We start from the raw sequence: 11,993 nt of genomic DNA on the forward strand, positions 1-11,993 counted from the left end.
TTCACACCCTCTAGTCTACCCATATTAAGATTTTTAGAAGACTAGTTTTGTGTAACATAACACATATATTATTTTGATTAAGGATCGATTGACGATAATACTTAGTAGTCGATCAAGATAGGTCATTCGTAACCAAAAAAAAGAGAAGTGGCGGTTGTTGTTCTGATGCGCTGGTCCTATGGGGCCTTAGCACGACGATTTCCTGACTGTCTACTACGATAATATTTGTCCGCCTCCAATGTGGGAGGGGCGATGACGGCGGCGGCGCGCTCCAGTGCTTGTACTTATCGCGGATGTAATTTTTACTTCTGATGTTCTTTGTACTACCTTAACAATTGATGAATAGATCAGAAGTTTTCCAAAACAAAAAAGAGAAGTGTAGCTAACACACAAGCGATGACGTACGTTCACCGGCCCGCTGCTACTCCATAATATTTTATTGGACAGCACTACTCCCTACTGTATTTGTTAACGTGCAAAGGTAGTAGGAGTACCAGATTCTAGTAATTAGTAATTCGTTTCTATGTTGAACTGATCTCCCCATGGGACGTTAGCACATACGGCTGGGATGTAAAGTCTGATTCCGTTCGTCATTGATGACGTCGTCCTTTCTAGCATAATGTGCCTTCATCGGATGATCACCATATATTATACACATACAAAGTGAGCATCCCGGTACTTTCTGTCTGCCACCTTGAGGCTGAGAAGGTTCGGTGCCCATTAGATTAGAGTGACAGATGCAAGTTCAAACAATCTCCACCTAATAACCTGGGCAACACGGCTGCAATCCATGTTGGGCCTCTATAAATGTCCGGTTCCTCTTGGTCATCTTCATCAATCACTTGTCATCCTACTCCCTTGTGACATTCCAAACACAAACCTACGTACACTCCTCAACCCACACCACCAATCAGGAACAGAAGTTATTGTTGACGACATGGAAGGCACCACAGCCAACAAGACCATGATCAGTGCCCGGAAGCCGCGGGTGATGCTCTACTCCTCCCCACTCATGGGGCACCTCGTCCCCATGATCGAGCTCGCCAAGCTCTTCGCCGCCCGTGGGCTAGCCATCACGGTCGTCCTCATGGACCCGCCGTACGATACCGGCGCTACGGGCCCCTTCCTCGCCGGTGTCTCCGCAGCCAACCCCTCCATTTCTTTCCATCGCCTGCAACAGGTCAAGCTCCTGGAGTCTGACGACTCCGTGATGCCAGCCTTGGCATTCGCCCGCCTCTCCAACCCGCACCTACGTGACTTCCTCGCTGGCGCTTCTCCGGACTTCCTCGTGGTGGACTTCTTCTGCAGTGCCGCCATGGACGTAGCCGCGGAACTCGACATCCCCGCCTACTTCTTCTCCACCTCCGGCGCCCAGATCCTGGCTTTCTTTATGCACCTCACGGTTCTGCACGGGAAAAGCACGAGGAGCTTCCGGGAAATGGGCGAAGAACTCGTGCACGTCCCGGGGATCACCCCGTTTCCGGCGACGCACTCCATCCAGCCACTCATGGATCGTGACGGTGCGTCCTACCAGGCATTACTAAATGTGAGCCTCGACCTGTTCCGATCACAGGGCATCTTCATCAACACCTTCCGCTCGCTGGAGCCTCGTGCCATGGACACCATCCTCGCCGGGCTCTCCGCCCCAGCTGGCCTCTCGACGCCCCCAGTCTACTGCATTGGGCCGCTAGTCAAGTCAGAGGAGGTGGGAATGAAGCGTGGAGACGAGTGCCTCGCATGGTTGGACACGCAACCCAAGGCCAGTGTGGTGTTCCTGTGCTTTGGCAGCCTCGGCCGTTTCAGCGCCGAACAAACCAGGGAAGTGGCAACCGGGCTGGAGGCTAGTGGACAAAGGTTCCTCTGGGTCGTGCGGAGCCCGCCGAGCGACGACACGACTACAGAGCCGGACTTGGATGTGCTGCTTCCGAAGGGTTTCCTGGACCGGACCAAGGGCAGGGGCCTCGTCGTGAAGTCATGGGCACCACAAGGTGATGTTCTAGCACATCATGCCGTGGGAAGTTTTGTGACACACTGCGGGTGGAACTCGGTGCTCGAGTCTACTATGGCAGGTGTGCCTATGCTGGCCTGGCCATTGTACGCGGAGCAAAAGATGAATGCGGTGTTCCTCGAGAAAGAGATGGAGTTGGCTGTCGCGATGGAAGGGTACGACAAGGAGGTGGTGGAGGCAAAGGAGATTGCCAAAAAGGTCAGGTGGATGATGGATTCGGAGGGCGGGAGGGTGCTCCGAGAGAGAACTCTAGCAGTGATGCGGCAGGCGAATGAGGCTCTACTCGAGGGTGGAGAATCAGAGGCGACCATGACGGGCTTTGTGGACGCGTGGGTTAAAGCTTGACATGTGCAACATCATTTATAAATGGTCATGGAAATAAGGAGTGAGCGTTGGGTCTTAAAAGTGTGATTTTAGTTTCTTCCTCTCTGTAACATGTACTATCAACACATAATAGAGAAATCTCTATATATGCCACTCCAAACATTTTTTTGCGGAAACACTCCAAACTTGACAGTATGCTTATATTCCGTCTCAAAATTTATATCCAGAACCATGCTAGACATTTATCATATGGCTATCTTACCACCTCCCCCCGACGGTCTACTAAAAGATGTGGTGCATTTTGAACTCGACCGGCTTTCCAATCTGAGCGGCGATCAGAACTAAAAAGGCCTCCTACATGCACCAGTCAATCTGCTTCCTTGCCCGGTCGGCGACACCGCTGCCAGGCTTGGTATCCCATTGTTTAGGTCAGTTCAGGCGAGGCCTCACCAAGGACACCGCCTCGAGCACATCTCGTTCTTGACGTTGCCTTGCTCTCATGTGTGTGAATCGACTGAACGCGTGGAAATTTCCATGTGACCATTTAATGGCAAATGCGACCGAAGATATGTATATGTTGCTTACCACTAGTGTCTACTAGTCGTTGACCATGTTTTTTTTTTAGAAAAAGAGGACGACCCCCGGCCTCTGCATCTGAACGATGCATACGGCCATTTTATTAATTATTGACACAGGGCCTTACAGAGTCAAAGCCTAGTCAGATTTTTCTCAAATTGGTCATCCACACCCCTGAGACTCGGAGGTCGGTGAATGGAGAGAATTGACCGTCTACCAGCCAATGTTACCAGCCAATGTGGTGTGTTTTTACCCAGTGAACGATTTTAGTGTCATCTTTGTATCCCTGAAATTTGACCATGTGGGTAGCTGGGCTGTTCGCCTACAAAAAGGATCAGTTCGGATAACACAGGCTCGTCCGAGTGGGTACCGACACATACCCATGCAGCTTCATGACCCTGGCTCCATAAACTGGATCAGCAGCATGGGGCACGTCTTACTCGCCAGGTCCCCCAACACGATGGTGGCCAACGTGTTGGATGAGGTGAAACTCAAGTGATGGTGAGCAGGAGTCATGGTAGAGTGACCTGCGACTACGGGAGGTGTTCAAGCTCAGGTATTTTTTTTTTCTAAGGCTGGGACTGCTACCTAAGAGCATCTACAATCGGACATAGCAAATATGACCCCTTAAACGCCTGCGGACGCGTCCGGTTAGTGATCGGGCGTGTCCGTTTTGCGTCCCCATTTATCCGTCCGCACAGTCACACTTCTCATTTTTCTCCTCATATGTCTGGTCACTTGCACGTGATTGGTGGAGATGAAGAGAGAGAAATAAAAGAATGAATAAAGAAATAGAAAAGGTGGTCCGGGGTGGGGCCGTGTCCTACGTGGCAGAGTGCCCGGGCGCGTCCGCAAGCCCTCATATCCTCCCCATATTTGAGATGGATATGAGGGCTTGCGGACAGTCCGGGCCACGTTTTTTCTTCTCTCCTGTCCGGTCACTGACGGGACGCGCCCGCGGACGTATAAGGGATGGTCTGAGAGGTACGGCTGTAGATGCTCTAAGACCCTGCTTGGAATGGATGTAAACTTTTACACCTGTATTTATTTTACAGTTGTAAAATACCGGTCGCAGATGATTTTCCGCCTGGAAACAAGACGACCAGTTCAAGTGTGTATCCTAAACCAACCGAATACTGGCGAAAACGCTTATCCAAGCGGAGCCTATCTAGTACCTAACTCCACTATTGCACTAGGGTAAGTATGCTACTGGTCGCAACTGGCCTGAGTGTAGCCTCCATAATTGGACCCGCAAACTAAGCAGGGTCGCAACCCGAGCGGCTTTGCTACATCCTGATATAAGTATCTAGGGAGAACCTGAGGCTTCTCAGAGCTCAGCGACTGTCGGCCGTCGGATCGTTTACTTGATGCGTTTAGGGCCGTCGGCTCTCGCTCCCGGAAGACCTTGGTCGTTGGATCAAAAAAAGTTACTGCTACAATGAATAGTTACCCTCTCGTTCCTGCCACCGCCTGTAATTTCCTTGCCCTGCCGAGGGCATTTTGGTCATTTCACGTGCAGGTTTATAAAGGACAGCCGCTCTTTGTTGAACCCTAGCCGCCGCCTCCTCTCTCCTCCCGCGCGCGTCCTCTCCCCTCCCCTCCCACGTGCCTCCTCTCCTCCCACCCACATCGCCGCCGCCGCCACCCACTGCCTCGAACCGCGCCGTCGGCGGCCAGATCCGCCGCAACAGAACCCCCCTCCCAACGACGACGAGCAGCAGCGGAGGGAGGACGAGGAGCGCGACGGCGGCAGCGGCGGCGGGGAGCAGCAGCAGCAGGCCAAGGCGGCGCAGCAACAGGCCTTGGGCTTGGGCGACGTCGACGCCGCCAAGATAAGCAGCAGAAGAGGAGAGTTCATCCCCTCCTGGCCCGACACCGGCAGCCATGGGGCTGCGCCTCCTCTCTGCCTCTGGTGGGTTCATTCCCTGCCCCTCCTTCCTCCTCCTCCTCCTCCTCCTCCTCCTCCTCTTCTTCCTCTCTATCTCTTTCTAATCTCTCTCTTCTTTTGTAGCAGCAGAGGAGAGGAGTGGGGATGAGCTTGCAGCTCCTGATGTGCTTCAATTCGATTTGGAGTAGAGCAATTGATGTATTCCTACAGCTGCTGTAGAGGATAGGAGAGCACATCACACAATTCTCCACCTTTAATGAACAACGGCCGGCATCTCCGCTCCACGGCGTCGCCAACTAGCTAGGTGAGCCCCTTTGCTTGGTCAACTCTAATACATTCCTATTATAGATCTGTCCAGGATTTTATGTGATTGGGCCTGCTGTTGATCTATGATGCACAGAACGAGTGATTTGTGGTTGAGTAGTCCATTTAGCCCTTTCGATGCTTGCTGTGTAATCCACCATGTATCATATTGTTCAGATCCCATGATTAGCCATTTTTTACCTGTACATGTTTGCTCTGTGGTCGACCATGTATCAGACTGTTTAGTTTGACCGCTTGCCTCTGCTAATTGTAGTCAACCCATCACACGATTGATGTTTTTATGGCTTGCCTTTAAAGAATGTGCCCTGCCATGTTTAAAAGCAGGTCCGCATCATCGTTATGTTGCTACAAATCTCTGGGGTTTTTTTCAGATTCATGTTGCACGTATACCTTGCTTGTCCTGGACTTGCCCCTGATAACAAAAAATGTGTCGAGTGTTTGCCGATTCAATTCTGCCATATTACATTACCATGGATAACATGTATTAATCTGTTAAGCTTTTCTTGCTGCATAGGACTGCTTGTAGACTCGGTATGATTTAGTTGATTGTTGGTTCTTGTGCCTAGGACCAGATCGGTCCTTTGCTGTTGTCTGTGGCTTTAGTAGCTTAATATCTCCACCTATTGCTTTTATGGTGCATGCCCTATGTAGAAGACTTGTGTAAGCGTATACCTTGCAAGGTACTGTTTACTCATGGTTCGGGTTAGGGGACTCGGAGCGGCGGATTGACTGATGACAGGATTTTGGTTGCGCAGATGAGCTGGAGGTGTCGGATGTGTCCACGGTGTTGGATGTGCCTCAGGATCTGAACGAACAACAGGCTAGGCATACCACTCTCTTGTCCAGCGCCGTTCTTTGTGTGTGTGCCTTCTAGTGTGATCTAATTCTTGACATATCCCTAGGCATCTTGAAATATCTCTAGACAGGTTCTCATGTTCAGCGCATCCAGTTTGGTTGATTATTTTGGGAAGCTTATTTTGGAAAGGCTTTGAGAGGCTGTCTGAATCACCACCTTGTGTTTAATAGAATTATACATAGTTTTGTACAACCATTTCATTTTTGCATAGGGCTACAAAGTACAATCAAACAATCTGCAGCTTAGCACTACTGTATTTCCTGGACTCCCCAATTTGGGATTTAAGCATTGAGGCGTTGAATATGTCTATATGAACTGCAGTTCTATATTTCCTGCTACTCGAGCTGGCTCTCTCTCTCCAACGTCTTGGTTTGCAGGCCGCTACGTGGTGAGGTACTGACTAAGGAGCATGAATCGCCACCACCACGTACCAGATGTTGCCATCAAGGTCGGCGTCATAGTGACTGTCGATGACTTGCAGGTCCATCTCTCTCTTTCTCTCTCTCTCTCTCTCTCTCTCTCTCTCTCTCTCTCAAATGTCAAGCTAGATTCCCTCTTATTTTGCATATTGGAAATGTCCCGAAAGTTAATTGACTGAAATGCCATGTCTTGCGAAATGCTAATGCCATGATAATTAGATGCATGTGCAGATCTTTTTTTTCGTTGAAATGTTTTCAGATGCATGTTATGGATTGATTTCCGGCTGTCCGATCTTGAGTTTGATATGCCGTCAAATTGTACTGCTAAATAATTGCGTTGTTATTTTCATTTCCTTCAGCTGATGCATTGATCAACACCGGTCTAGCGAAACTGAGCTATAAATATGTGAAAATTGGTATGGATTGCTCTCTGGACCATATTTCTCATGACATGTTGGACACAATTGCTAGAATATTTTTAATAGTATATATGTTTTACTCAAATGTGTTACTTGTCTCTTCTTTCAGATGATTGGCGGGCAAAATTAAAGAGGGATTACCAAGGAGATACACCTGAGCAAGCAGCTAGACCCAATGTACTAATGTAAATCGCTCAACCATTTTGATAATTAGTCTCTCAAGAGTTCTTTTCTTAGTATATTATTCTTCAAGTTCCACTTACATTTTACTAAGTCATGCCCAAATGCCTTTTCTATAAATCATTCTAAAAGATCCATTTGTGACTTACTACCCCCCTCTGCCCATATTTTTATCTATGGATGCTGCTCTCTCTCTCTCTCTCTCTCTCTGTTATGGCCATGCTTAGTGCTTCCGTTTAGTCCAAAGGGAGTAGCTCAATTGTGTCCTGAATAAATTAGATCTTTCCGAAAACATTTTAACCAGGATCCACCTTGGTTCGGTATGTGATTATAATCACATCTCGCGCTATAGTAAAATCGTAGTTGTGCTTTCTGAAACATCTTTTCTAGGGCACTGATTCAGGTAGATAGTTCTAAATTTACTGCGGACACATATAAGCTCACTCGCTCAATTTTGAAATTGTTCATATTTATGGCTTCGGTATAGTATACATAGTAATCATGACTAGATCGTAGAAGTTAGAGATGTACAAATGATTGATTGGAAATATATATTTGTATTTGGAACAACACACTGGATCACGTCAGGTAAATATTTTTGTAGAATATACGTCAGGTTTAGAACTTTTGACAACGACTGCTGAAAAACCAAAGTAAATCCATGATATATAGTCAGTATAATATATATTTAGATATTCATGGCACTGCATAAGCATAGTTCAGTTCCCCTGGGAGCACTAGCTGCTGGCTTTTACATGTATATCTTGATTCTAATAAGATGCAGCTAATCTTAGAAAATATAGTAAGCACCTATCATGAAATTTAAAACTGGCGTGATGTGTCTCTCCGTTGATAACTATGATGCTTGCATAGATGGTTGATTTATTTGATTATAATCAAACTAAACCATCATAATATTAAGTATTGATTATTCGGATGAAAAATGATCAAAGAAATACATGTACCAAAGTCACATCTATTGAGATAATGATTAGGCATACAATTGCTTCTTTAAATTATTGTGATATTGTAGTTCTCTGTAGTCTAATAAATTATGTACTGTGGTCCTCCGCCTCACCGCTTAACGGGATGGACCGGGAAACGTACGCCAAGGCGAGACCTGGCTCTCCTCTTAAGTTGATTGGTTTCTCTTTCTACATTCCTTTTTCTATGGTCTCATTTGGCATTTCTCCTTCATGATTATTATGTTGTCCCTTTTGGGTTGTCAAATGCTTTACCTCGGCAGCATGATGAGATTCCTTGCTTTCTCCATGTGAATTTTCCAAAAAGCTTCTCTATTTAAGGAACCATTTTTTCTCATTGATATTGCATCGACCAATGCTTATAGTACCTAATAGAACTAAAAGTTGGTTACCCGGTCAACACACCTTATAAAAAATATGAATGGGCAAGAAGTGGCCATCTAGAGTAGAATTTGGTTCATTCATTAATGTAGAAAGACAGGGGTCAAAGTGATCTTTTTCCAAGGTAATCACCACTGTTTTGTTTTAGGCTTATGTGCTTGATGTTTTTTAGGATCTCTGTCAGTAAGGGGATATATCAAGGTAGTGTGTTGTGTTCTAATTATAAATGAAGAGAAAGTTAAGAACTTCATAGTTACAATGTAATCATGGCTAGAGAGTAGAGGTTAGAGATGTACAAATGATTGATTAAAAATATATATTTGTACTTGTAACAACACACTTAGTATTCGTGACCTGGGTAAGGAACAATTCATGCCCGTTCAAGCATTGTCCTTAAGCTATTGCAGATCTTAGGGAGCGTCATCAACGGATTCGTATTGCCACTTAAGGAAGAGCATGAATTGTTCCTTACCTGGTCCTTGATTCCACTTCACAAGCCAAGTGCATTGCAATGTACCATCAACAATTGTCTTACTGTATTACCCAGTTTGTCGAAAAAGATTGCAAGCTTCCATACACAGTTATCAAGGGCCTACTGAAATATTGGCCCATCAGAAACAGCACCAAGGAGGTGATGTGTTTGGGAGAGTTGGAAGAGATACTAGAAGCTACACAGCCTGCGGAGTTGTTCCTCTTTTCCGCCAGTTTGCAGGTTGTCTGAATAATTCTCACTTTCAGGTAATATTAACCGCACACTGTACGTTTTAAATTAAAAGCATCTATTTGTGTTGCTTCACTTTCCATTTCTTTCGTTGTGTAACTTTTGTCTGTCCTTTTGTCGTACGTGAAATATGACCACCCAATGCTTTAGTTTCAAAACGTTTATAATTGAACCAGGACTGTTTGGGATATCAAGCAGAAAATTGTTCTTGGCATGGCTGTCAATCGTGGCTGCTACATTGGTCAAAGCCAGAGCCTTAATATCAGCATGGGTCAAGTCAACTCCGAGAAGCTAACTTCACTGCACTTCCACGCCTGGTGCAAGGTTTTCCTGTCGATTTAGATATAGTTCTAACACTCCATGATTATACTGAAAATTTCAGCAGTCGGTGTTGAACAGGTCATTATAGCGCTATGCTTGAGCGAGTCACATGATAAGGCGTTTAACCAAAGCTATCTATATGTGTAATCTGTTACTATACAATATTAGAATCAAATAGATTGGTTATTCTGGGCTATCTTTGTGCCTTGCTGTTATTTATTTTCGATAAACTGGCAGGAGCGCTGCCTTTCAAGTAGAAGAAGAGAGTGCTACAAATAGTTTACACAAGGCTTTTCCCTACAAGAGTCCGGAGGCGGGGGAGCCTCTCAAACATCACCGGCATGTGGATTACTCACGAATGAGAAAGCAACTGGATCTTGGTGCCTTTCCGCTCTGCTAAGGTTTGGAAAGCACAGGCCACCCCCAAATGCAAGCTCTTCGCCTGGCTTGTCCTGCATGGAAGAATCCTCACGGTGAAAAACCTGGCAATTCTGGTAAATATTTTTGTAGCATATAAGTCAGTTTTAGAACTTTTGTCCATGCCAGCTGAACAAACAAAGTAAATCCACCATATATATTCAGTAAAATATATATTTAAATATTCATGGCGATGCATCGACATAATTCAGTTCCCCTGTGAGCACTAGCTGCTGGCGTATACATGTATTTCATCGTTCTAACAAGATGCATGCCAATCTTAGAAAAATATAGTAAGCACGTATCATGAAATTTAGAACTGGTGTAATGTGGCTCTCTGTTGATAACCACCATGCTTGCATAGCTGGTTAATTTATTTGATTATAATCAAACTGAACCATCATAATTTTAAGATCGTGATTATTCAAATGAAAAATGATCAAAGAAATACATGTACCAAAGTCACATATGTAGAGATCATGATTAGGCATACAATTGTACCCCTTTCATTCCGTTGCCCCTTTTTTATTTCCCTTCAGTTTGCATGGATTATTTCTTCGCTTGAGTGAAGGTTTTAGATACTTCCCTTGAAAAAATAAATAGTTTTAGATACTTGATCCATGTTCTGGTAATTTAAGATGTTGGATGTTTCTTGCTAAATCATAGATAGCAAAATCCATGAGTTTTGAGCTGTAAACATTGCTTACAACCATTTTGTTTATTACCCATAAATGATAATAATGTCGGTCTATCTCCCTGCATATAAAAATGGCATGCAACCATAGACCTCATGTTCCAACAGGTTCAAAATTCAACCTGTTTTCCTATAATTAAATTGCCCCCCGCACCATTGTATACAAAGCTGAAGTGGGTACCACATCCATGAAATGTATCATTTGTAGATTTTTCAGTTAAACTATCAATTTGAGTATATTCCTATTTATTATTGTTAAATACACCAATGGAATTAACCTGCAGAAACTGTACTTGCAAAGGTGGGTTGGAGAGGAAATTGTCGATGCTCAAGCCATCTCAAGAAGTGGAGCAAGAAGAGTGAATCGGGAAAACTGGGAACACGTCTATTTTTTATGGCTTATCCTTAGGTTGTATTTGTTGTGGCGAATTGACCGAGTTTTCTTACCGCTGTCGATGCTGGCCAATAATGAATCATTGAGGAATGTTGAACCATTAAGAGTTGAATTTAGGGTCTACTTATTGTCGTAGTATTGTATAGTTCTAGCATCTCCATTGCCTGTTGTTCTCTTATTAGCTTTTATAATCTCATCATGATCGTGTTGAATGTTTCTTCTTTCTCTCATATACCAGAAAACAATTGTCATGTCGAATACATGTGGTAAACTTACCTTTTTACTAAAGCATCATGCCATGTAATCTCTTGACTGTACTGAACCCAATGTTGCTTGCTTTTGTGACAGATTATATTTTATAATCTCATGACCGTGCTGTACTTGATGTTGTCTTGCTTGTGGTGCAGAGTGAATGATGATTTTTTTTAATCTTGAACCAGAAAATCAGTTCTTATGTTGAATAAATGTGCTAAACTTGCCTTCTCACTAATGCTTGATCTTTAATAATCGCTTGACCACGTGTTGGGATGGGCACCCCGCGCCAAGGCGCGTTGCCGATCTAGTCAACGGAGGATTACGGGGTTTTACGGGCCTTGGCGCCCACCCCCACCAGTTAAAATCAGGGGGGCAATTAATTAGGAGGAGGGGTTTATTTAGCCTAATTAGAAAATGACAAGTCAGCTCATCCGTAAAGGTCTGTTGGTTTTGCCCGTGTGTCTAGCATTTTTGCAACCCGAGTGGCGACCGAGCAGGGACAGCCTTGACAGTTTCACGACCTCAGTACCATCGGTCTCTGTATAGGCCGGTGACGGAGGTTAAGTTAACCTCTCTGCGTGCATGCTCTTTGGAGAAGATGTACAGTGAAATATCTGAGAACTTAGATGGTCAACAACGAACTTGCTCTATAACTTAGGTGGTTACTGCCTAAACTAATTTTGTAACTAATGCCAATTTCAAAGTTGTACGTAGCTTGGATGTGTGGTATAGAAAACGTAGTGTCTTGTGTGGTAACTAAACATACATCCTCTCCCTAACTCAAGATACGGGCCCAACTCTAACATGCTTTCTAGTTTGTACTTTTATACGCA

At 44.9% G+C, this 11,993-nt stretch overlaps 1 protein-coding gene and 1 long non-coding RNA gene across 5 annotated transcripts; both read left to right on the plus strand.

The window, feature by feature from the left end:
* Positions 1–822: 822 nt before the first annotated feature.
* LOC109749869 (UDP-glycosyltransferase 88F3) lies at positions 823–2,498 on the plus strand. Its single transcript, XM_020308807.4, has one exon. It carries the CDS (start codon positions 938–940, stop codon positions 2,351–2,353), a length of 1,416 nt encoding a protein of 471 aa, XP_020164396.3. The 5' UTR covers positions 823–937; the 3' UTR covers positions 2,354–2,498.
* Positions 2,499–4,460: 1,962 nt separating this feature from the next.
* On the plus strand, positions 4,461–11,040 carry LOC109749868 (uncharacterized). Of its 4 annotated transcripts, none has more exons than XR_012204103.1 (9): positions 4,461–4,820; positions 4,920–5,100; positions 5,876–6,457; positions 6,755–6,811; positions 6,924–6,999; positions 8,766–9,096; positions 9,256–9,403; positions 9,638–9,894; positions 10,796–11,040. It is a non-coding gene; the product is annotated as an uncharacterized lncRNA (long non-coding RNA). The 4 variants fall into 4 exon arrangements; XR_012204100.1 differs by having other exon boundaries at positions 4,462–4,820; positions 4,923–5,100; XR_012204102.1 differs by having other exon boundaries at positions 4,462–4,820; positions 4,923–5,100; positions 8,974–9,096.
* Positions 11,041–11,993: the final 953 nt, after the last annotated feature.

The sequence above is a fragment of the Aegilops tauschii genome, chromosome 3 (assembly GCF_002575655.3).
Source record: "Aegilops tauschii subsp. strangulata cultivar AL8/78 chromosome 3, Aet v6.0, whole genome shotgun sequence".
NCBI lineage: Eukaryota > Viridiplantae > Streptophyta > Magnoliopsida > Poales > Poaceae > Aegilops > Aegilops tauschii.

What these genes read in the sequence shown, in the direction of transcription:
- LOC109749869 (XM_020308807.4), top strand. Translation starts at nt 938, where the DNA reads ATGGAAGGCACCACAGCCAACAAGACCATGATCAGTGCCCGGAAGCCG.